Raw genomic sequence first — 26,690 nt, forward strand, 5'->3', positions numbered from 1 at the left:
AGTCCATGGTTAGCCATCCTGACTTTTGCCTTAGAAGAAAGGAAAGGGAGAATGGAAACAGTCTTTATTCAGTGCTTACCATGTAGTAGACACTTGAGAAACATTTTTAACTCTGAGGTACAGGTACCAGCCCCACTTATAGTTGGAGAAACCCTACAGCTTAGATAACTTGACTGAAGGGTCACAGCTGGGTCACGACTAGCTGGGATTTGAGCTTCAATCTGCCTGATTCCAAAGCTACAGTCATTTCCACATCACTTCATTGCTGCCCAAAGCAGCAGACTTAGGACACATCCCTCTCAAAGGTACAGGCGGCACAGAGGCCAGCAAGCTCTGCGTGCCTGCCATCGTTCTTCCCGTGACCTTCCATGGCGCTGTGTTTTTGGCTGCATCCTTGTCTGAGTCATCTCGGGCTGCCGTAACAAGGTGCCACAGACCAGGTGGCTTAAACAACACGTTTATTTTCTCATGATTCTGAGGCTAGAAGTACACGATCAAGGTGTCGGCAGATTTAGTTTCTCTTGAGCCTCTCTCCTTGGCCACCTTCTTGCTGTGTCCTTACATGGTCTTTTATCCCTGGTGTCTCCCTGTGTGCCCAAATTTCTTCTTTTAAGGACATGAGTAAGATTGAATTAGGGCCCACCCAATGGCCTTGTTTTAATAACTTAATCTCCTCTTTAAAGGCCTCATCTCCAAAAACAGTCACTTTCTGAGATACTGGGAGTTAGGTCTTCAACATATGAATTTGGGGGAACACAGTTCAGCTTGTGTTCAGCCTTCCTCTGTGATGAATGTCAAGGGATTGTCAGGAACACAGCCTAAGTCTCTCAATACAGAAGATAAAGGGAATGTCCCATATGTGAAGGTGTCTCTTAATTACCATTTGAGCCTTGAATGAAGGTTTTAAAAATAAACCTTTTATTTTAGAATATTTGTAGATCTATATATAGAAAAGTGGCAGAGTGGGGCCGCCCGGTGGCTTAGGTGGTTGGAACTCCATGCTCCTAACTCCGAAGGCTGCCGGTTCAATTCCCACATGGGCCAGTGGGCTCTCAACCACAGGTTGCCGGTTCAACTCTTCGAGTCCCGCAAGAGATGGTGGGCTCCGCCCCCTGTAACTAAGATTGAACATGGCACCTTGAGCTGAGCTGCTGTTAAGCTCCCGGATGGCTCAGTTGGTTGGAGCGCATCCTCTCAACCACAAGGTTGCTGGTTCAACTCCCGCAAGGGATGGTGGGCTGTGCCCCCTGCAACTAGCAATGGCAACTGGACCTGGAGCTGAGCTGCGCCCTCCACAACTGAGATTGAAAGGACAACAACTTGACTTGGAAAAAAAAAAAATGTCCTGGAAGTACACACTGTTCCCCAATAAAGTCCTGTTCCCCTCCCCCCCAAAAACAAAAGAAGAAAAGTGGCAGAGATAGTTCAGAGTTCCTATACAGCACATAGTGTGTCCCTGTTATCAACACAGTACATTAGTGTGATACATCGTCACAACTAATGAACCAATACTGACACATTCTTGTAAACGAAAGTCTATACTTCACTTGTGGTTCTTTATACCTAATATCCAGGATTTTATTCAGAATACCACATTACGCTTACTTGTCCTGTGTCTTTAGTCTCCTCTTGGCTGAGACACTTTCTCAGACTTCCCTTGGTTTTGATGACTTCGGCAGTTTTGAGGTGTACTGTTAGGGTATTTTGTACAATGCCACTGTGCTGGGATTTGTCTGATGCTTTTCTTATCCTGAAGCTGAAGGAAGACCACAGAGGTTAAGCACCCTTCTCATCGCATCGTGTTGATGGTCCGTACTACCAGCATGATTCATCACAGTTTATAATAACTTTGGTCACCTGACCGAGGTAGTGGTTGCCATGTTTCTCCATGGTAGAGTTACTCTTTTTTCCTTATGTCCCTTACCATTCTGAGCCCTTTGGGACACCATCACCATGCGCAGCCTAGCGTGAAGGGTGGGGCGTTCCGCTCCCCTCCTTGAGCGTATCTACATAAATTATTTAGAATATTTCTGCATGGGAGAGTCCTCTCTTCTTCCCCATTTACTTATTTATGGATTAGTATAAATTCATGGGTAGATGAAATTTCAGCGTTACACTGTGAGGCAGCTAACTCAGGCACACATTGCCTTGTTGGTGCTCAGTGAGGCTGATCAGCTTTTGAGGGGGCCAAATATACTGGGGGCAGAGGGTTGCTTCCTCAGCAGCTTAATTTCACCATATAGACTGTTAACCATAGGTGGGTTACCTGAAATCTTAAAGAAAAAGCAGTTCTGCACTTCACGCTCCTAACTCCTAAGGGGCACAAACAAACGTTGTCCTGATGGTTAAAGAAACTCGCTTGTGGCTTTTGTCTGAAATTATCATCGAAGCAGCGCCACCGTGTGGTCCATGCTGAAGATCAGCGTGTTCTAGGAACAATTTCTGCAGAATTCCATGCGTCTTTCCTGACCTGTGTGCTGTCTAGTAAAAAAAAGTACCTAAGAAAAAAAACATTTTAACTTCTTCAAGAAAAGAGAGAAGCTACCTTCTTACTTTGCATTTATACATGCCCGGGTTTACATAAACAGTAAACACTTTAAAGTAAAAATTCCCAGTTTATTTCTTTGGGCATATTAACCTTTAACTTTTAATATATGTCTTACGGTAAGCTTTGTTTTTTTTTCCCCTGGTTATTCAAAATTATTTAATAGCTGAGGTATAAGAGTGCCACAGGTTGAAATCCTGTTCTTCCAGAGCTATTTTTCTTTGGCTATAGGCAGGTTGGAGACTTAATAGTTTCATTCTTCTTTGCCCAAATGTTTGAAGATGTGTTTGCCCTGAAGCCTAAGATGGTTAAGCCTGTGTGGAAAGCAGCCAGGGAGCTTGCAAATGCCTGCCATGATGTACGGGAACGAGGGGTGGCTTCAGATTGGCAGCTCTCTACCTCCTAGAATATTTACATCCACAGAAGGAGTGTTCAGAATGGGACAGGTGGGCAAGTTGGTGGGATCACTTAATATGGCCTTGTGACTGACCTGGGTAAATGCTAGCAGGTGCTAAGCTGGAGGTGAGTGTGACAGCTGGTTAAGAGTTGGTTTTTAAAAATCAAGAAGCAGCTACTCTTTTTGTTGTAATAAATCAGTGTTAATCAGGATTTCTAAATTATATGTTTGTCCTGATCAGTTTTTGAGAGGATGGAGAAGTAAAATTGTAGTTGCTTTGACAGATAGAGAAAAATTCTGAAGGCACCCAGACACTAACTCAATTATGTGTCCTGAATCCAGGACACTGATAGAAAGGTAAACGTTGCAGCTGAGAGGCTTGTGCAGGTCAAGGTCGCCGCAGGGGGTGGTTAGGTATGTGGGGAGGAGATGCTCTCTGCCTGTGGTTCTTCATCTGGCTCCTTGTCAGTGATGTCATGGGTTACCTATGTCCTCTGTGAGCACAATTTGTCCTGTTCATACTTGAAAGAGATAATGGCTAAGCCCCAAAATATCACTCTGCTGCTGGTCTCTTAGATTCCTGATGTTTTCAAGAGGTATTTCAGATAATGGCAATCACGTGCCTTCAGGTGTGACCTCCTCACCAAAGAGGTCAGAGAAGGACATTTGCCTCAAGTTCCCAAGCACAACCCCTGCTTGGCGCTAACTTTCAGTCTCGGAAGCGCCTGTTGTGGGACTCTCTAGGATTATTAGAGGCCACTTGTGTTTGACCTGACACACCAACCCTTTGACAGTGCGCGGAAATATTGCGGGCTGCCCCCCCAACCTCAGAGATAATGTTTCAGAGCAGTGCCTCCTCGGTACAGACGCCAGAAACACAGAGGAGTGAATCTGCTGGGGAATGCTGACAAGTACGCAGTGATGACAGCGATTCAGAAGGACTCTGGTGGCTCCTGAAAGGCTCCAGAATTCAGCTGAGGGACCAGAGGCCATGGGAGAGGGATAGGCTGTATATAGTGGTGGACATGGGATATTTTTACCTTTCTTTTCTTTAAGATGAGAGAATCTTGAGCTCCTGTGAGTATTTTGAAGTTGACAAGACTGACTTTATACAGTGAAGAGACTTGTTAAAATGAGCATTTTGATGTCTGAGGGCCGCATTTTGTGTACAGATGATGATAAGACTTTCAAATTACCATTCAATATATTATAGTTCAAATTTTAAAACATGGCTTTCTATAAGCCTTTAAATTCAATTTATAAACCTTATGTTTATAATTTAATTACAATTATACATTTAAAATGAATTTCCCTTAAATGTAAAAATTACCTATTTCAAGTAGGAATGAAATCTAATCGGTCAGATACTCTGATATGTTATATTTTAAGAATGTTAAAAATTCTCTACTAGATATATTCCCATCATGCCCAGTGATGGCAAACTTATTCCTAAATGTAAAACAATTATATCAATATTTTGGGCTTGACTTATTTCGTCAGCTCTTCACTTAATTCTCAATCTTGCTGAGGTTGCAAGACAACCAATATGGTAGATCAACTCAGGCAAGGTGAGGGTTGGTCCAATAATTCATGATCACGGTATGTTACTGTATGAGCATTAAGTTTGGTTTCAAGTAAAAAACAATCAAATACTACATAATTGCTTAAGACGAAAATTTATTTTTCTCTCTTTTTAACAGTCTGGAGATAAATGCACTTCTAGGTGTCATCCGGGAACCAGGCTCTTATCTTGGAGCTCACCATCTGTTCTATGAGTTTCCTGGGGCTGCCATAACAAACTACCACAAACTTGGTGGCTTAAGACAACAGGAGTTTAATCTCTCTCAATTCTGGAGGCCAGAAGTCAGAAATTAGGGTGTTAGCAGAGCTGCCCTCCTTCTAAAGACCCCGGGGAGAAGGTTTTCCTTGCTTTTTCTAGCTTCTGGGGGTTCCAGCTCATCCTTGGTTTGTTTCTGCATCAGTCCATTCTCTGTCTCTGTCTTCACGTGGCCTTCTCTGTGTGTGATGATCAGATCTCCTTCTGCCTTTCTTTGATGCTGTTACTTGTGATGGCATCTCAGGCCCACCTGCATAATCCTGGATGATGACTTTGTCTCACAATACTTAAGCACATCTACACTGACTGTTCTTCTAAATAAACTAACATTTGCAGGTTCCAGGGATTTGGTCAGGGACATATCTTTGGGAGCTATTATTAGCCTACCACAACCTCCTACCACAAGATCAACCTGTGGTCCGATGTGATTGTTAGAGCAACATTTCCTGCCAGAAGGTGGAAAGAGAGAAGAGCAAAAGGGAACCTCTCTCAGGGAGGGCAGCTCCCTTTAAATAGTCTGCCTTCAAATCCCACCTAACACTTGCCTCCCAGTGGCTACATTTACCTAACTGCCCAAGAGGTTGGAAAATGCCGTCTTGTATTCCCTAAACTGCACTGTTCTGCTAAAGTATAATTTTTGTTTTCAAAAAGGCAAAACTATGCTATGCAAATAAAGAAAGGTCACATGTCAACAATTTTATTTAGCTCATTAAGGAAGGAATGAACAAGATGTTAAAACCAGTGTAAATGAGAATTTGGATTACACAAATTTGTGTTCTCCATCAGTCAAAATTCATTTGCATTGCTATGGATAGGAACCATTCACATTGCTATCAGTTTTATGCAATTTGCAGATCTGTAAAATAGCCCAGTTGATAGAAAGTCAATCAAGGGTACACACCTATAGAATGAGATCGCCCTGGAGAGTCTGCTTTACATAAACAACTTCCAGCCCCCAACTGAAGGAACATGCTATAATTTCTCTTGTCTCCTTCCAAGTATTGGGTACTTTCAAAAACAGTGAACAGTTAAAAAGTAGGGCTCTCTTACCAAGATGAAAGGGAGGCTACATGCTGGGGCTTGGCCTCTCAGTCGGTCAGAGATATTTGCCCAGGATAGAGGCTTGAGACAGCTAGAGTGATACTCCACTGTACAAATGGCCACCCTAAGTCAAGCCCCCCCCCTTTTTAATGCAAAATTTTTATTTACATACACCAATAAAATCCTTTTTGTTGTGGAGGTCTGTGAGCTTTGACAAATGCATAGAGTTGTGTAACCACCACCACAATCAAGTACAGGACAGTTCCCTCACCCTAAAATATTCCCTCAGCCTTTTGAGGCTGGCTTTTTTCATTAGGAATAGTACGTTTGAATTTCCTCCATGTTGTAATGGGTATTAATACCGCCTTACTGCATGGATATACCATAGTTTATTTGTTCACCAGTTGAAAGACATTTGGGTAGCTTCCAGTTTTGAATGATTATGAATAAAATGGCTATAAATATGTGCATACAGGTTTTGGGGTAAGTATACATTTTCATGTTTCTCAGGTCAATTTCTAGTTGTGGAATTGCTTGGTCATATGGGAAGTGTGTTTAATTTTATGTGAAAATGCCTCTGTTTTACAAAATGGCTGTACCATTTTGCGTTCCCGCCAGCAATGTAGGAGAGTTCCCACCGATCTGCATCCTCACCAGCAGTTTTTAATCATCAGGGGTGTTTTTTTTTTCTGTTGTTGTTTGTTTCTTTTTTAAATTTTAGCCATTCTAGTAGGTGTGTAGGTAGCTCATTGTCCAAACTGGACCCCTTAATTGATGGTCTCAGTTCACCTTAGTCAGATTGTAACCAACATCCATGGCTAATCTTTTGACTTAATCAGATTAAATGGATAAATCCTATCCAGAGCAACAATTCTTATAGATATTCCCCTATAGAAACTGCTGGATTCTGCATCTCTCTCCCTTTTCTTTCCCTGGATCTTGGCACCCTGAGCACAGATGGAAGTAGTAGCTTTCATGGATGTGACAGGATGAAGACCGTTGCAAATGAGGGTGGAGCTCAGGAATGTTCTACATGTTCCTTCTGATGGCCATTTCCTCTGTGATGTAGGACGTGAGGGAACCTGTGTAGGGCGAGGAGTGCATGTTTGAGGAGGATGGAGATGACCTGGCCACTGGAGAATGGGCAGAGAGCTGATGGGTGAGAATAGGACTGCCCTCTGCATAGCGCTGCCCTCTGCCCTCTCCAGGATGGTTAAGGAGGGGTCATGAAACACCTCCCAACAGATGGGAACCTCTGGATGAACTGGGACCCATGCTTTTCCCTGCCACCCCTTCCCCCGACATCCCCTGCCTGCAATGGAAAGTGAATGCAGTTAGAACAGGATTCCATAGTAGCCACAGTACTGTGTGAATATTTCAAAGCTATTCCCAAGTCAGGAAATCCCTTAGAAGTTACTAGTTTATAGCAAACAAGTGTAATTCCTTTGAAAAGCAGAAGGAAGCCTTTTCTTGTCAAAATTAATAAATATTTGTGTACCTACTGAGTACACAGCACTGTGATAAGCACTGTAAGGAAGCCAAAGAGTAGCAAGGTTCTCTTCCTCAAGTTGCTTTCCTTCTGTGTAGGAATGGAAAAAGTAAAACCCTCTCTCCCCATCTCCCTACACTCCCTCTGGTAGTGATGTCACCCCCACCTCATCCTCAGGCCCCGCTTAAGTCCTTCCCTTCCCCGCTGCTGTCCTTCCCAAGTCACTTAACACTGGGCCGTGACTGTTTCTGTCTGATCTTCATACTTGACTGTCAAGCTGCTGCAGAGAAGGGGCCAGGTCTTGAACAGCTACATCAGACCAGCTAACCCAGTTTTCAGGCCTGAGCGTGTGCCCGAGTCACTCAGTGGTCTGGACTCGGGCTGAGAATTTGCATTTCTAACAAGATCGCAGGAAATGCTGTTGCTCAGGTCTAGAGCACAGCTGGCCTGAACCCACAGGGAAAGTTCTCAAGGACCCTGCTTCCTTCTTTTTGGGAGTCAGTTTACTATCATGCAGCTGAGGACTCATTTTCTGCTAGTGTGAATAACAAGAGAACCCTTCCCCTTAATAACAAGAGAACTCCTTCCCTAGTTCCTTAGAGAAACTCTGAAATTTCCATTCCAGGAAGGACTCAGCTCTTTCTTCCAAGGACATGTTAAAACCAAGGTGTGTGGTTATTCATTTGTGACATTTTAGTTAATGGTTCTTATAATGAAATCAACTTCAGGTATTAGATCCTTTATGGTAAATTATAATTACTACCAGAGTTAGAGGAAGCAAGGGCTAGAGATTTCATCCCTATAAATTCACTCAGGTAAGAATGAAAACAAAGCTCAGACTGAGTTCTGCCCATATGTAGATTTATTACCAGGTTGGCATGAGGCAGCCATGTAACTAGTTTCATTTATCTAGTAAAGTTCTAGCTCTGTCCTTTGAGGGGGTCGGTGTCCTGACAGCACCTTGTATTCAGTGTTTATCTATAGCAAGTCTCTCTATTTCATAGACAATGTATTCGTTTTCTATTGTTGCCCTAAGAAATTACTACAAACATATCAGCTGAAGACAAATTTCTTACCTCACAGTTCTGAGGTTAGCAGCCCAGGCACAGTGTGATACAGCTGGGTCTTGGCTCTGGGTCTTCAGCGAGGCTGAGCTGAAGATGTTGGCAAAGCTGCTTTCCTTTATGGAGTCTCAGGGGATGGAACATTCCCAGGTTCCTTCAGGTTGGCAGAATCCAGTGCCACGTGGCTATTGGATTGAGGTCCCCACTTCCTTGCTGGCTCTCGCCTGGGGATTGTTCTCAACTTCTAGAGGCTGGCTACATTCCTTTGCTGGTGGCCTCCTTCCTCCATCTTCAAAGCTGGCGACTGTCAAGTCCAGAAGGGTGGAATCCTTCTCTCGCTTTGAGTCTCTCTGACCGCATGCCCCGCTTCTGCCTCTTTTGACCTCCTACTCTGGGTATGGAGGAGGTCACGTTAGTAGTAATAACTCAGATTGCATGGACTCGTTACCTTCTTCTCCTTGCACAAGCTCCCAGGCCCTTACAAACACGTTTCTGGCAGTCCCCCAAGGGGCATGTCACACGTGTGCATGAGCTGAAGACTGACTCTTGGGTCTTCCTCTTCTGCTTTTCAGGGGTTGTGTGATGACATTGGGCCCACCCAGTAACCCAGGGTACTCTCTCTAGTTTAAGGTCAGCTAAATATTAACCTTACATCTTAATTCCATCTACAGAGTCCCTTCATAGCAGTGCCCAGGATTGTATTTGACTCAATACCCAGGAGTCGGGAATCTGGGAGTGACATTTTAGGATGCCACCTGCCACAGACAGCATTCCGGGCATCCTGCTGTTTTGCATCAGGGGCCTAATAATTCCTTGGAATCAGGAGCTGGACCTGGGGCCATTTATTTATCCAGTCCAGGGTGCCTTTCTCAGGGCCTGCTAGATGTTTATACCTGGCTCATACAAGGGCCAGAGGGCTCCTGTGATATTTCTAGTCAGTCTCTCACCACAAATACCATGAATTTCACCACTGAAAATAAATATCCAACAACCATTACACTAATTAACAAAGTCAGTAATTTAGCCAGTGTGAGTGTCCGCTTCTAACTGCGAGTGTGCCGGTCAGCCTCACCTTGGTGCTGGTTGGCGATGAGGATGGCTAGTGACTGACTTGCGGTGACCTCTCTTGAGTGTGGCTTTTTTATTTAAAGCTAGTTAAGTACTCCTGGAGTCTGTATTCCAGATGAAGGCAGTACATTGCCTTTAGGTGACAGATTAGAGCCAGCTGACGCGTTTACAGCACACTCTTTATGAAGAAGTGTTTTGAAGCAAAATTCAGGCGAGGTAATAAAGACACTTGTGCCCTCAATTGAGAACCTCAGGAGAGTACGGTCCCCGCCTGGTTCTCACCCTGTGCTGGGCGTGCAGGGGACTTTTGTAGATACCTGTCTAGTAAAGTGAATTAATGCATTTCTATGCTTTACTATGTACAGGAATTACATACAGTATAGGAACAGTATGACAGCTCAACCTACATTGGCAGAAAATGGAAACATGACCCAGGTTATTTTGTTGAATTAGTTTATTGTACTCATAGTGCTGTAAACATGTGCACTACAAACAGACTTGAAATTTTTTGTCAACAATTACTGTAATGATGCCTTATTGAAAGGAGCGTGGCTCCATTTTGATGTACTGTCTTCCGACTAGATTTAAGCACCTCATGGTAATGGACGTTTGCATTCACACAGTGCCTTGTGCATTGTGTGAATGAATAAAGGCTGTCCACCCTTCTTAAAAAAACACACAAGTATTCGAAATAAGAAAATGGAGGCTTATCCAGAGTAGTGTCAGGTAACTTTTCTATATTTCATTCAAGATCAGCGGGTGACCTATTTTTTCCCCTCTTGTGGACCTTTTTTTCCCTTCCCTAGAATTACCATCTGAATTTCCCCAGACCTCACTTGTCTTTGGGTATGGATGAGGTCATGTTAGTAGTAATAACTCAGATTGCACTGACTTGCCGCCCTCCTCTCCTTTCACAAAGCCCCAGGCCCTCGTTAAGTGTTTCTGGAAATTTCTAGAAGTCCCTGAGGGGTATGTTACATGTGCTTATGACCTGGGAAGCCCTTGCTGCTGGGGCAGCGGATGCACTTCTCTCCTGGATCCTTGCCCCCCATCACCTCCCAGGACCCAGGCACATGGGTCAGGGGAGCCTACTGCTGCCTTTTGTTATTCCCTCGGGTACAACCATCTCCAGCAACCTTTTAAGGGTTTATTTACAGCTTGTCTCCTGCACCTCCTAGGAGAAATCCAAGTGATGGACAACATCTGGTGCTTGCAATTGCCCTTCCCTTGAGTTGAGGCATTCTGACGGGGTCCATTCATCATCTGGTTCTATCTTCCGTCTCAGACAGGGCCTCTCACCCCTCACAGAAGGGTCGTGGGCGGTCCCACCCATTCATTCACCTGCTTCAGCTCAGCAAGGGACAGAGCAGCAGGGTGTCAGCCCAGGTCTGCGTGACAGAGTGCTCCTGTTAGGCCATGTTAGGCCACATTGTCTCCTTTCTCAGTCCCAAATTGTATGTCTCCTCCTTTCTCCCTCAATACTTTATTTTTGGGGTTCAGGAGAGACAGGGGTCCAACTTTGGAATCCTAGGTATCATCCTGTCTAAAAATCCAAGACTGTGATCTGATAGTTAACCACAGTTGACCATTTGGAAATGACTAATGATATTCGCTTTAGTAATAAAGCCCCCCCCACCCCAAATCCTCTTCCTCATCTCCTTTTCAGTTTTTTCTCATCTTGTGAACATTTCCCAATGTGAAATGAAAACCTAGACCAGATAAAATTGACAGGAACCTTTACTATGAAAGGTCAAGACGCTAAAAAATTTTCTAAAATGATGACGCAAAGTGCTACTTTTCATGGGCTCCAGATGTTGTGAAGAGATCTGCTTTAAATGCAATAAGTAGCCTCAGGTGTTCTGAGTTCCAAATAGTGTGTGTGTGTGTGTGTGTGTGTGTGTGTGTGTGTGTGTGTATAACTGAAACTTTTCAGAAATGAAAAGTAACCCCTGCCCTTCTCTCTTTCACTGCCTGGAGATAAAGCCCAGTTTAGTTTATTTCTGCCATCCCTTTTTGCAAAATATTCCTTATATGGCAGTTTCTAAGTAGCAAAATAGTCAGCTGTGTGATTAAAATGTCAAAAAGAGTAGGAAAACTGGCCGCTGGGAAAAGTGTGTTTGGGGGTTTACATGCAGGCACCAGCCTGGATGGGGAGAAGGCTGTGCCTCTGAGGCTGTGGAATGAAGTGATTAAGGGCCCATTGCCGCTCACTCCTGGACTGACCCAAGGACCTTCTGTGCAGTGAAAGGAGCTGGCAGGAGCGCTCTTCCTGCACACCGCGTAAATGGGCACCTCTGTAAAACCTCTTTGGGGCACATTTTGTGTTTCTCTTGAACTTATGAGCTCCTTAACTTGGAGAGCCCCCTCTCACAGTATCCTGTGACAGAGAATGGGGAGGAGGAGGCGGGGAGAGGGAAGAAGGAGGGGATGGGGATGAGGAAGAAGGAGAGGATGGGGACGCAGAGGTGCAATGAAGTGGATTTAACTTATGATCAAGAGCAATCCCCATTTCCCTTACACCCTGTAACTGGGAGTACTGGCACTCCAACCACAGCCCTGACCCTGCTGAGACCCTGAGAGGAGAAGGGTGGTCTTCCTTACAGGCCCGCCCTCTGTCCATTGCCCAGGAGTGAGGGAGGTGAGGTCGGGGTGACAGGGAAACATTGGCTTCTAGATGAGCAGATTTTCCAGCTAGTACCTGACAGTCTTTTCTTGCTTTTAAGAGCATCTTGCCTTACAACCTAACTAATATCTGGAATACCATGCTTACTGGATAATTATTATATAGTATTACATGCTGGTCAATTTGGGGAGATTAACCTGATAACACTTGGTTTATGTAAAAGGGGGGAATCATTTCACTTTAAGGTAGCTTGTGCTTGGGAATTTTGAGTATTACATTTTAAACAAAAAGATGGGTGGAAAAGTGCTGGTCAGTAGTTTCCCGTGAGTAAGAGAGTGTTGGGGAGATGGATGATTTAGTTTTGATCTACGTTGATCACTTAAGAAGGAATGTGGCCACTTCATTTAGAGGGAGTTTTTCCTTTCAGTGGCATAGAAATCATTGTCCTTGTGGTTTAATGGGTGACAGGTTAAGTGTAAGATCAGGGCCTCATGATTTCATAACTGGTGTGGCCTCCAGCTGTCCTCAGTCTACTCAGCGGACTACCTCACAGACCCTGAATGTCCCTTGTCATGGTAGCCCCTTATGTAGTGGATGCCATAGCTCTTCTCATTCTGCAGAGCATTCCTCGCCTTTTCTCTGATTCCTCAGAGTTCCTTTTATAACCTGTTGTGGGGTCTGTCTCTCAGGGTAGGGTCTTTCCTGAACTGTCTGATGATCCTAGTTTGTATGTAAGTATGAGGTGCTAAAACGCTGATTGAAACAGGTGAATGTCTTGAGCATGAACTTTGTGGTAACGTGGTTGGTCAGGGATCCGCCACTTGTTTGGAGTCACATCCCCAACCGTGATTATTTATAGGTCTTTCCTCTTGTTCAGTTTCCCCAGAGAAGAATCTTCTAGTCCCTTCCTGCCATGGCATCTCTCCTCCCATGGTGGGTAAGCTTACTGTCAGTGTTCTTACAGCTGAGTGGGAGGAGGCATCCATCGGCGACCCACCATTCTTCATGTAGAATTTCTCTCCATCCCAGTGTTTTAGTGTAACACTTAGGAGTTCAGTTCTTGAGTGTCCATGGTCTTGGCAGTCAGCCTTTCCAGAGAAAAACTCAGCCTCCAGGACACGGGAGGTTCTGGGAGAGGGGGGCCTTACTCTCCCTTAAATAGATTTTCAACCCATGATCCTGTATTTGGCCCCACCCGTGCCCCTGCCTTCAGAGGGTTCTCCTGTCTCTGAGACTGAGCCCTCCCCGGTGCTCACCTTTTCTCATTGGCTCCATCCACTGCTCCTCGGCAATCTATTTCCAACTTTCAGAAGTTTGGTTTCTTGCCTCTGGTGGTCTCCTTCCCCATTGGTCTCTCTCAAATCTCTTTACTGCAACTTTAATGGTGTTTGGAAAGGGAGTGAAGGCAAATGAGTGTTCATCTGCTCATGTTTAATGGAAAGTACACACAAATTCTCTAAAGAGCAATTGAGAGGGGGAAAGAGTAAAACCTCTATGGTTATAAATTCATCTTGTTTTATAGCATTTCAGGTTCAGCTCTTTGTGAAAAGCAATTTAAATAAAAGGATCATGTTGGAGAGCAGTTGTTTATATTCACCTCATAATATTTTAACTCCTAGTAAAAGTTAGGGGAGATCAGAGACAAGTAAGTATGAATAAAAGATTTGCTGACTATACAGCCGAGGTCCGTAGACGATTGGGTGGTGGAAGGTTCTACTGCCCTGGCCTTTTCTATAAATGCATGTTTAATCTGGATTTCCTCGTCTTACAAGTGCTGAGTGGTGGTTTAGTGTAGGTTTAGTTCAAATCTGCACAGACTGCAAAACTACTTGAATTCCTGCTTTGCTCTCTGTGGGCCATGATCAAATAGTTTAACTGATGGGAGCCTCAGTTTCCTGACCTAAAAATGGGGGGTAAATAGTGCTTTTCTCCCAAAGTCATTAGGATTGAATGAGTTAAAGTTTTTAAGTGCTTAGCCTTGTGTGACCGCTGAATACACGTTTTATTTACTTTGGTATATTCTAGGCCTCCTTTCGTATCTAGCCTCACTGTCCATTGTGGTAAGCCTACGTCTGCCCGCCTCCTGGGGCTCTGCTCTTCACACCCTCACTCCTCAGTGTTGAGTATTTCTTACAGCTAGTGGTCAGCCTCTGAACAGAACACAGTTCAGACAATTAAATGGGTGGGCATGGATGGTTTCTGAAGGCACTGTGGGACATTGGGTTTCGACGTTCTAACCATTCATGATAACCATTGTCCATCCATGTGAAAGAATCCACATTTTAAGAGAGTACTTACTATTAGAGAATATTTTTGAAGGCTGTATGGGGTAGGTAGATTGGGAGCCTGGAAGTAGATCTCTTTAGATCTGCCGTTACTATACCCTGAAGAGAAGGTGAGCAGAAACTCATAGGTATCTCTTGAGCAGTGGCATGGTTGCTGGTTGGGGCAATTGGAATCATGGAACAATAATAATAAAAGGCAGTGTCTCCCTTAAGTCCTTTAAATGGGAGAGAGCAGATGATGAGAGAGAAATATGTCCGTGATCTCTTTTACCATGAGGAATAGGTCCCAAACAAAATGTATATGTAGAAAGGCTCTTGTATTTGTCCTTGTTCCATGTCTGCCTACCCTGTTTGGGCCCTTCCTCCTAGTTTCTGGCTTCCCCACAACAGATATCTTAGCTTCCCCTCTCCCCCCCGTCTTTCCTTCCATGCATATTTCTATGTTTTAGATAAAATCTGAATTGCACTTTGTATTCTGCTGTATGGCCTGCATCTTCCACTTATATTGTGATCATATTCTTCCTCTTCTCTCATTACCAGTTCATTTTAACCTTTAAAAAACTCCCTTTCTGACAGGGTTACATAAATAATGAAGACAGCCATATGATTAAATACTACATTAGCCACTTAAAAACCCTGGTTTCTAAAGTTTGAAATAATATTCCTTGTTGTTAAGTACTGTAAGCTTCTTTGGTGATGTAGTTTAGTTTAAGCTGTAGCACATTATAGCCGACTGGGAATTGGATTATTTTATGGTAATATAGATGCTTTTGCAGGAAACCTTTAGATGGCAGCATCTCTCACCATAAGCCACATTCTGAACAGAATTTCTCAGATGTATAAGATGTTTGACACAGAAGGATGCTCAGAATTCACCTGACTCATCCCTTCAGTGTATGGGAAGGAGCTGAGGCCCCAAGAGGGTCATTGCTGAGGCTCGGGGCTGAGCCAGCGGGCAAGCTCTGGATGCCTGTCTGGCCCTCTTCCCACCACCCTTTCTCTTGCTGATGTGAAATGTTCCCTAATTCTGTGGCCTTGTTAAAAGCACACTTTCAGTATGAGGCAACAAGGGAAAATGAGAGTCCAGTGGGTGATTTTGGACCAAATGGAATGTGATGTTTGAAAGGAACAGACAGAATAGGCAGTCTTTTTTATTATTTTTTTTGTAAGCAGTTTTGTTTAGATATAATTCTCATAGCATACAGTTCATTCATTTGAAGTGTACACTACAGCAATTTTTAGCATATTCACAAGGTTATGCAACCATCACCACAGCCTAATTTTAGAACATTTTTATCACCCCCAGAAGAAGTCTCATACCACCCCTTGGCCCTCACCCCACAAGCCAACATATCTTCCAGCCCCTGACAACCATTCATACTTTGTTTCTATAAATTCTCCTATTCTGGATATTCCATATGAATATGATCATATAATATGTGGTCTTTGGGAACAAGCTTCTTTCACTTAGCATAATGCTTTCAGGTTTCACCCATGGTGCAGCGTGAATCCGTACTTCAGTCCCTTTTATTGCCCAATAATATTCCGTGGTGTGGATGCATCACATTTAGTTGTCAGCAGTTGATGGACATTTGGCTGCAATGAATAATGCCTCACTATGAGCATTTCTGCGCAAATTTTTGTGTGAACATATACTCACATAGAAGTGGAATTGCTGAGCTATGTGATAGCTATGTTGACCTTTTGAGGAACTGTCACCATGTTTTCCAGAGTGGCTGCCCCTGTACATGGCACTAGCAACGTGTGAGGGTTCCCTTCAGTCTTACTAAAAATTCCAAAGTTTCTGATAAGTTGGGGTTGAGGGAGAGGTGAGGGATAGGACTCTGTGGCTCCCTTGTGTCCCTGAATCACGTGCCGGATTGGCTGCTGTGCCTTTTTGAAGGCAGCTGTGTCAGCTGCCAAGAAAGCAATCATCTTCTCTGCCCCACACAATTGCCATGCGTCACCAGTCTGATAAAATGCCTGTGTTCTACGGCTGCTCAGAGTGTGCTGATAGCACAGACTGGCTGTTTGTAATCCTCGCTTTCTGACTTTGGAGATACCAAGCAACCCAGTCGTCTTTGCCCCAGTTAGAGAAAAATTCCAAATAAAAACCCCTTCGCCATAAGCCATCCAGGTTTGAACATGTCAAAATCACTTACTTGACATACACCAAAGACAGCTGTGGAGACTTCACAGCAAAAGAGCAGCTTTTGTTTTTGTTACGAGTTTACATTCTCGAAACTGAGCTTACCCGTTTCTTCTTTGGCAGCTCAGACTGGACATTCCCATGTCTGTACTGAAATGACTGAGCATGTGTACCAGTGTGTGTGTGTGTGTGTGTGTGTGTTGAAGAGAGGGAAAAAGGGCTGGCTTTCCGTTTAGGCATATTTGGGTCTTGGTAAGGACACACACTGTACATTCTCAAGCTTTGTTTGCATCTGGAAAAAATTAGCCACACTCAGATCTTTCCCACTGCAGGTCCCGTCAGGAAGCCCAAGTATGTGGAAAGCCCCAGAGTGCCTGGAGACGCAGTTATAATCCCTTTCAGAGAAGTGTCCAAGCCAACAGAGTCTAATGAGAATGGTAAGAATATGTTTTCAATGATTTTCCCCCCTAAAGATTTTAACTAATGACACTTCATTTCTGAGTGAAACTTGAGATGCCTCTTGCAGGAATGCTTTGCAAAACTGAATGTGTTTGGGAAGTATTTTTCCTCGGGCAGTTAGAGAGCTATTCAACTAACATAAATTCTTGGAATTACATACACAGTGTAGGAATAATTGAGTGGGTGCATATGCATTGTTTAAGGGTTGACTCTTATTTCCTCTCGATTTTGACCTCCCTGGGCTTGGGGGGATATGAAAAACCAACCAGTAGACTGCTTCCAAGACTTTGTGTTGTTGTTGTTATTGTTGTTGTTGTTATTTTATACTCCAGCATTTTAGAACATTCAACAATGAGCTTTGGCTGAAAAGCTGAAACTTTAGCTGGATGAAGCTTATAATAACTAGCTTTTTAAAAAACCATTTGGGAGCCTTTGAAAGCTTCTTATTTAACATCTAAAGTTTTTCTTTGGGGCATATTGAAGTGGGGCAAAAAAAACCCAAATTGATTGAAACCTTTTCATGAAGACATTTGATGTTTTGCTTTTTTCCCCCCTATATCTGGAAATATGTGTAATAGACATTAAAACGTATAGCATTTCATGGATGTATTAATAATTCTCTATTTTTAAAAAAAATCAATTTAAGAATTCACCTGTCCCTGTCTTGGGGTGAGGGGTCCCCCAACTCATAACTGTGTGATCCTTAATTCGTGTTTTGAACTTACATCCTATTTTCCTAAAGAAACATGTGGTGAGGAACGCAGACCTAGGTAGGGAAGCCTAGTGTACCCTCAGCGTGGACACAAGCTTATGTAGGAATGCTGAAAGACGACTTAGGAAAAGTCATCCATATTTGCATGTTGACATCCCTGGCACTCTCCTCTCCCGAGTTGTGGGGTTGGGAGTACAGCTTCTTTATGTTCTAACCACCAAGTGTGCGCTGTGTTTCTGCTGATGTATGGTGGGGAGTGGGTATGAAATGGGACCTGGTAGGGAGATGGAGTAGGTGGTGAGGGTGAAAATAAAGCTAAAAATGAGCTGAGAAAGGAGAGCTTGGCAGATGCAAGTCAGGAAGAGGGGTTTGGGGTGGGTGGGGGATGGGATGAAGCAGGAGCTGGGCATTTGGTACAGGGAAGAGGTGCTGTTGCTTATGTCTTGGCATGAGAAATTCCACCCCTTTCCTCCTGTCCAGGCACCCAGTTGTCAGGTTTAGATAAGAGGCTCACATTAGGATTTGTGCTGAGGACGGGCGGACTGCCGTGGGTGAAGAGGTGAGAGTCCACAGTGGTGTTTGGTGAGGACGGCCGTCCTGCAAACGTGAGGGCCTTCTTGATTGTGACTTCCCATGTGCAAGGTGTTTGTATGTCGATCTGTTCTCTCATTTGTATTCTGGGTGTCGAAAGGAAAGTAAAATCCTGTTCCTCTGAAGTGAATATCAGTAATCAAATGTATGGGCTGTTTGCCCATTTCAGAATAAGTCTGCCACCTCTTACCCTTATCCACCCCACCCCAAAAGCTTTGTAGTCCTGGGGGGTTATGTCCCTGGCATTTTGGCTGGCTTAGACCCCCCCTTATATAACCTCTTCCTCCCTGGAGGGGCGTATCGTTGAGGTCCTGTTTAGAGTTTGTGACTCCCCCTAGAGTGAGAATGGGGAAGAAATTTAGAATTTTTATTGGGCAAAGAGAAGAGGTGATAAATAGTTCCCACTGTCTACTTTCCTCCCCTTACCCCAGGCGGAATTGGCTGTCTTTCCGGGGGTGAGGACACAGTCTTATGCTTGGCTGCCAGCTGAGCTAAATTCAAGCATAATGATTGATGTTGCTGATGTAACCTGCAATTCACATACACACTCACTTCTGAGACCTGAGCTCTTAGATAGGGCATCATTGTCTCCATGAGGATTGAAATTGTGACATACCTGGGCTGCAAATACCCACGAGAAGTTTCTATAAGTTTTGCCTAGGTTTAAGAAATAGAGTACATTTTCCCCTTTTTGGGTCTGGGAAAGGGGCGTAGTTCATGTTTGTGGGCACACAGTCACGTGTGAAGAGCCATGATGTTGGTGAAAGCCCCAGCAGAGTTATCTGATGAGGAGGAGATTGCCCAACAAAACTCAACGTGGTAATTAGTAAAGGATGGTGTCTGTTGTAATTCCCATGAGCTCCTTTAAATTCCAATGGGGTTAATTAAGTTTGCCATATTAAAGTGGAAATTTTATGTCCAGGTCATTGAACCTAGAGGAAAGGCTGGGACGAACTAAAACTAATTGAGTTTTTAACCCCAGCATGCACAGCTGCACGATGGACAAACCCTAACTCCCGGAGTTTCATATCAGCATCATCAATTAAGTTTTCATTTAAAATTTGGGCTTATGCTTTCTGTATTTCCTTTGAGCATTTTTTTAAATCTCTAAGATGCTTTTCTGGGTGCTATCAACAATAGCATTTCAGTACTCACCAGACTAACAAACTATTGAAAACAGCTCCTCATGAAGTGCTTTTGAATTTTCACATAGAGTCATGAAATATCAAGCTATTCCTAAATCTTTGTAATACCCTTCAAAGACTAAGCTGTTTTACTCTGTGGTCTTGTAGCTCCATAAATTCTTGATTCTTAGCTCACTGTTTAATTTTAAATCAAAACCAATGAGCACTCTGAATTTGTTCATTAATTTATAAGTAACTGTGTTTATATGTAATTTGCATATTTTAACCATCTGGGAAGAGGGTTATATGGGCAGATGAATATTTTTAATGTAAGCAAAGAACCTGTTAAAGTTTGCTTTAATCTGGATACACCTTTAGGAAAAGACATTCTACTTTATTCAGTGTTTTAAAATATTTTTGAAAAACAGCATCTCCTACTCTGGAAAAAAAGAGTGACTTAATGAGGTACTCAAATAAATTACAGTCCCCTCTTTCCTGTCAAATGGTCCTAAGAAGCTGTGTCACATAGAATAAGTTCTTCACAAATAAGCTTCCTATTGCTAAGCCATCATATTGTTTAGGGGGGAAATGTCATTTACCCACAAAATAATACCTCTGCCTTGCAGGAAAATACAAAAACAGATAAATTAGAGAAGAATACTAAATTATAATAGGATTTGCAGCTGTGTTTCTTTGCATTAGGGGCAGCCATAATCTATTTAGGTTTGCTTCAATCTATCATTAACTACTTGAGCAAGCTGTGATGGGGAGGGGTGAGAAAGTTTTAGTCTTATGAGTCATTGCTAAGTGAGTATCAATCGCGGAATATGATGAAACATTTTTTTCTGGCAATCTGGCTAGCAAGTAAAACTAACACATATGAAACAGCAGAATAATGAAACACAAAACTCTCTTATTGGGAGGAGGAGATATATGTTTAAGTATGCCTTATGTTTTTGGCTACTGTTTCAGACATCTTTTCAGAAAGATGTAGAGAATGAAAAAGATATAAAGAATAATGGTACTTGTCTACCCCCTACTCAGTTTAGGAAATAAAACATAACTATATTTTCCTGTGGTTTACATTCCTCTTCCTTTCCTGTTAGGTAACCTTGCTCCTGCTATTTAATTTTCAGCTTCTTAGAATGGTGATGCACTATTTGACCAATGGTTGAATAAGGTTTTAGTTAAATGAAAGTGCATACCTGGTATGTGTGTGGTGGAAAGACTAGAGATTGAGTATCCATTCATCCTGCGTTTCCTTGAATAAATATTAATTGCCTTCTTATGCTGTGAAAAGCCCTATGTTGGATGCTATTTGAGATGGGTTAGCAAGCATAGGTCTTTTCTTCACAGAGGCTTAGAGTCTGGTTGGGGATTAAAGGCCTGTATACAGAGTGACTATAAAACGAGGCAGTTTTGTTGGCTAATCCAAGCTGGGTCAGGAATCGGGTACAGATGGAGGTGCTGAGCCAGAAAAGACTTAATTGGACCAATGGCTTAAGATTTACCTGACAACGATGCACAGGATGGAGTGAGGCAGGAAGTAGAGTAGGATCAAGGAAAAAGGCTAGAACATGATTTCAGTAGTTAAGTGACAGAATAAGATCTCAAATTAGAACAGGATTGGGAAAGCAGAGGTGATGAATAGGCAGACTCTTGAGGGATGGCAAGGATCTGGAGCTGTTAATGACAAAGATGATGACCTCAAGGCTTTGAGAATACATTAAGAGGTCATTGGAGGAGCGGGAACTGTCCATTTTCGTTTGAGTTCAGTTTCAGGCATGTTGAGTTTGAGATGCTGGTGGATCATCTAGGCAACAGTGTCCAATAAACAGTTGGAAAATCACACTGGGACTCAAGAAAGAGCTCAGGATATCGACCAGGCAACCATTTGCTGAGCGGGAACATGATGAGACTCAGTGTCTTAGACTAGGGACAAGGTCACTGAGAGAAAAGAACTGCAAAGCTTTGGTATTTTATTCATGAGCTATGAATAAGGTCGAAGAAGCACCAGTGAAGCAGTAGGAAGAGAACCGACAAGACCATGCAATATCCCGGAACCATGGATTTTTCCCTGTGTGTCTTTTATGACAGTTGCCACTTTCCCCCTTTCAGGACAGAGTATTTGCAAGGTCAAAGTCCACAGGAATATCAGAAGAGGGAATAGACTGTTTTTTTAAAAAAACACGCACCCAAATTCCTGTGCCTAACAGGGCAGTTTCAGGAGAGTTCAGGGTGAATGAGTTTAAGTTGTAGGTAGGCGATAAGGAAACGGAATTGTTGAAGATGGATCCCTTTTTACCCCAAGTTGCTGGGAAGGGAAGGGAAGATAAGAGATCAGTCACTAGGGTGAGGAGTGTGTAAGACTGTGGCTTCTTCATTTGTTTTTAAGAAAAGATAATTTAATACAAGTGGACACTTAAAGCAGAGGTTCTCAAAGTGTGGGCTGTGGACATCTAGACATCCTCAAGTCACTGTCAGGGGTCCATGAGATCAAAGCTCTGTTCGTAATAACACTAAGAAGGTATTTCTATTTCTCTTGCATTGACATTTGCACTGATGGTGTAAAAGCAGTCATTGGTAAAACTTCTGATGCCCCAGCACACACAAAGGTAGGGGTACCTGCTATTTTCGGGTCACACGTGGTATTTTTCACCACCACTGACTTGCACCAAAAATAATAATTCACTGAAGTATGTCCTTGACAAAGCACTGAAAATAATGAATGCTTTAAAAATCTTTACCCTTGAGTACTCATCTTTTTAATATTCTGTGTTGAGGAAATGGGAAGTCCACAAAAGCACTTCTGCATTATGCTGAAAGATGATGGTTGTCTGCAGGAAAAGCACTTGTGTGGTGGTTTACATTGCATTCTGAGCTAGCCATTTTTTTTTAATGGAATATCATTTTTACTTGTAAGAATTACTGACAAGCCACAGTTATTTTGGAATTGGGTATTTGACACAAATTTTCTCAAACAGGAACAAAAGGAACATGTCGCTTCAATTAAAAGAAAAAAAAAAAAACCTGACAAGATTAGTTGCCAATGATGAAATTTGACCTTTCAAGTGAAAATTAGATTTTTGGGAATTTGCATCTGTCACATTGAGCTTGATGGCTTCCCAGGACTTTTTAATTGAGATCTGTGGTGATATTAATGAATGTGATATTTTGGTATTGTATAATAGAATGTGTCAACATTTGCAAGATCTACAAGACCAGTACTTTTGAAACGACCCAAAGCATGATGTTACAAAATCTTGCATGGGTAAAAATCCATTTGAAGTATAAAATAGACCATTGGATTTTACTATAACAGAGTACAAAAAGTTCATTAATATGGATTCAGAGTCCAACATTGGAACTAACCTTTAAAAAATAGCTACTTGTCAAGTTTTGGTGCAGTATCAAAGATTATCTGTAATTAACTGAAAAGGTTCCTTTCTTTCCCAGCTATTAATACATATCTGTCTGAGGCCACAATTCTTGACACACTGCAACCAAAAAAAACATACCATAGTAGATTGAATGCAGAAAGAGACATGAGAACCCACTGTCTTCTATTAAATCAAACATTAAAAAGAGATTTACAAGAATGTAAAACAATGCCCTTCTTAACTTTTAAAATTGAAAATATAGATTTTTTAATTTAAAATGTTATTTAACATGTATAAGTTTTATTAACTTAAAACGTATTAACATACATTTTTAAATTCCTATTTTTAATTTCTAACATGATAAGTATCAACAGACATAACCCACATAAGTGAAAGCTCTTTGGAGTCCGCAATTTTTAAGACTGAAGCCTGAGACCAAAAAGTTTGAGAACCACTGCCTTAGCGTAATGAAAAGAAGAGAGGGAGAAAAATAAAAACATGAGAAAATTAACCCAGAATCTCTAGACTTGAAGGGATGAGGACTTAGAGATAAGTGGCCATATTACTGAAGAGAAAAAGGCTAACTCAGGACACATTTTGAAAGAAGAAATGGTAAGATTTGTTGACAATTTCAGTACGAACTGAATGAGATGAAAAGCTTAAAAATGACTTGTATGTTAACTTCGTTTTTGTATTACCGACTAGAAATCAATTATTGACAGAACCAGAGCAGGTTCATAGGTAGATGTTCCTCTGTAAATACTATTTTTGGAGATCCGAGGAGGAGAGTATGGTGATGGCTTAGGAGGAGGAACAGCCAGAAAGAAACAGGAAAATGCTTATAAACAAGAAGTTAGGCAAGCAGCAGGCCATGGACAGGTAGAGGCAGAGAAAGGGATTTAATATTAGTCAAGGCCACGTCTCGCTTAACAAACTTGATTCAGAAGTACTGTCTTGGAAACTGCCATTACATCCAGTTATCAAGGTCACATAGCTAGCAAATGACCAGACGTTGTGTACAGTGCCCAGTGCTCTGTAGAGTTTGAAGAGGATGAGAGTGAAGACAAGGCTTCTCGTGATGGAATAACCATTGGTTCTCTCCAGGGACAGCCATGGTTTTAATGGAGTCAGGTTTTAAGAGGAGGGAATGATTAGATGGGACAGGAAAGCAGTGTGTGCCAAGTTGTAATAGTTTGATAACCGGTAAAGGGAGGGACTTTGTTGTCTTGAAGGAATAGTAAATTCAGAAAGTTATTGAAGGCAGAAAAATTATAAACAGAAAACTATTTCTTTTAGGTAAGAGAAACAGAAACATATTGAATATAGATTGAATCCATGAAACCAGTGGGGGGGAAAAATGGGCTCTTGTTGTTAAAGTTGGTGAAAATAATGACCAACTTTGATATAGCATCTTACCTCAAAGGTGTGTGGCTTATAAGGTGTTTTCCACATTTTTTTGAGCCTCACAACCTATAAGAAGTGGATTATGGCCACTTTCCTAATGAGGACAGAAAGTCATACATAGGTAGAGGGCAGAGGAAAGGGTCCAGAAATAGAGTTAGCGTACACAAGTCCTTTGTTCTGTCGGGAGGGGTGAGGGGATGATTATAAAGGGCACAAATAGGAATGAAGTAGGATGATGGTAACTGGGGAGCTGCTCAGTGTATGGGCTGCATCCGAATGTGCATGCCCCAAACATGGCCCAACAGGTGTGAAGAGCTCAAAAAGGGAGAGACGGGAAGTGACCAAGAAATTCCCTTTGCCTTTCTCCAGTGGTTATTCCACAATGGTGTGATATGCATGATTCCTTGAAAAGTTATTGGGAGGAATATCACTCTCCATGTGCCTAATGGATTCCTAGGGAGTGAAGCCATTACTCTCTCCACTCTGAATACAGCCATCATAAATTCTTTGGATATTTAAATCCGTGGGATGTGAAGTTGTTACTAAAAGATGAGGTCTTTCTCTCCAGCCCTTATCCCGCTGGTATTGGGTAGGGTACACCCATTATTAACGAGTTATTTAATATTAACTACACAAATGAGAATAGAATCTCCCTTTAAGGTGTCCCAATGGATTATTGGTTTGGCGGTCATTGTGGAGTAAGAATTCGCTTAAAGAAAATCCTATCTGACTGTTGAAATCTCAATATTCGTGATCAACTATGGAAGTAGAAATCCATTTCCATTTCCCAGTCAAGTGTATCAGGGTGAGTTCCCAGGCTCCTCATCTCTTCTAAACTGTCAGTGTCACACTTCACCGAGGTGTCCTTCTGCCAGAATGAAAAGTTCAGTGAGAGAAGGTTCTCTGCGTTAGGGAGGGAAAGATGCAGACGTCTTGACATGGGTTAAGGAATTCAGACTGAAGGGGGCTTTTGAGGGGAAGGTCACTAGGATGACATTTGAGAAGAGAGAATAATACGAAAAGACAGTTGGAACTTAATGGACGAAATAAAATTACAGTGGCTTCATGGATGCATAAACGGAAATAAAGAATGTCTGTTCGTTCATCCTGAACCTCAGTAGGGTTTTGGAACTTTGGTAGCAGCAAAGTCCAGGCTGCACAGTTAAGAGAACAAGTTAATCATGAATTTGGGAGTCTCATGTCAATTCAGACATTCAACCTGGAGTCGCCACTGCTCACCAACTTATTTGAGTTGGGGACGGGGTTGGGTTGGATGACTAGTTGTCTGTGTGTGTGTGTGTGTGTGTGTGTGTGTGTGTGTGTGTTTAAAACCTTGACAATCTGGAGTGTCTGTCATCAGATGCAGTTGGAGGCAGCAGTGACTCTGCCGGGCATCCCCACCCCCTGTAGCACCTACACACGACACAGGGTCTTGGAGCAAACCCCAAGTGAGCCACAAGCTATGGCCTTGTTTGTCTTCAGGGTAAATTTTGTGACAGCCAAACTTGTGCAGCTGCTCTTTCTGCTTCCACCGCAGCTGCCAACTGGGAGTAGTTTCTGGCTGTTTCCCCAGAGTGTTTCAGGTTGAACTAGAAGCTAGACATTCTGGGGCACAGTCACAACTGGGTAGCAGTGTAGAGATTGTTTTGGAAGGAAAGAGGGGCGTGGAGTAAAGAGATTGCTGAGTTCTGCCCCCTCACCCACGTCCTCCCCTTTCATCTGCATCCTGTTCTCTCCCTCTGGTCCAGCTGCCATCGAAGATAAAGCGGCTGCTGTGCCTGAGCCTTGGGGCGAGGGAGGCGGTTCTGTTCTGAAGTGGTTCAGCCCTTGGGTGTGCCTGGGTTGTGTCGATCTGGTTTGGTTCCTGCCTTCCTTACCCATGTGCCCATGTACCTTGAGAAACAAAATGCGGTTGGAGATCTGTGGTGGGAAGGAATCTTCTGTAGAGTGGCTCTGAGGGTGTGGTTGATCCACCCTGGGGTGGCTCCCTTATCCCTGTTGGTTTGAAGCCACTGCCCCTTCATGTTATGAGTTTAACTCAAGTGATCCAGAAACGTCAGGGCTCGCTCAACCCAGACAATCAGGCCTTGGTTATTTCACGCCTACAGTTTTCTGGAGCAACTGAAAAATATCCACACTGGTGAACAGCTCTTCTTCCCACCCCAAACATTGGGAGCTTTTGAGAACAAGCAAGGGGTAGGGTGCTTTTCCTTCCTTGAAGATACAGCTGCCTCGTTTTCCTTGTAGCTGCCATCTTGGGAGTATGACTCAGCAAAGCTGATGTGTGAATGAGAGGCACACAGATGGTCTGCTCTGCACTGCTTATTTTGATTTTTGTGGTTCCTTACAAAAAGGCAAAGTTAGCATTGAGCTTTGGTGGTGATTGTGTAGCTCAGAGGTAACATTGCTATTTTTGTTGGTCTTTCCTCATTGTATTTTTCTAAGACCAGTATCTATTATCTGCAGATTTACAAATGTAGGGAAAATTTGTTCATGAATGAATGGATCTAGGTACCTAGACA

At 42.8% G+C, this 26,690-nt stretch overlaps 1 protein-coding gene across 13 annotated transcripts in view; it reads left to right on the forward strand.

The window, feature by feature from the left end:
- Nucleotides 1-26,690, forward strand: part of TANC1 (tetratricopeptide repeat, ankyrin repeat and coiled-coil containing 1) — a 217,317-nt gene that overhangs the window by 114,521 nt on the left and 76,106 nt on the right. For 10 of the 13 annotated variants that reach the window (XM_019727214.2, XM_074336821.1, XM_019727215.2 and 7 more), the window contains one exon: nt 16,831-16,935. The exons of the other annotated variants lie outside the window; for them this stretch is intronic. In XM_019727214.2, coding sequence (XP_019582773.2) covers nt 16,831-16,935 — 105 coding nt within the window. The remainder of the gene's footprint in view (nt 1-16,830; nt 16,936-26,690) is intronic. 13 annotated transcript variants of the gene reach the window in all.

Source organism: Rhinolophus sinicus, linkage group LG01, assembly GCF_036562045.2.
Source record: "Rhinolophus sinicus isolate RSC01 linkage group LG01, ASM3656204v1, whole genome shotgun sequence".
In the NCBI taxonomy this organism is placed as follows: domain Eukaryota; kingdom Metazoa; phylum Chordata; class Mammalia; order Chiroptera; family Rhinolophidae; genus Rhinolophus; species Rhinolophus sinicus.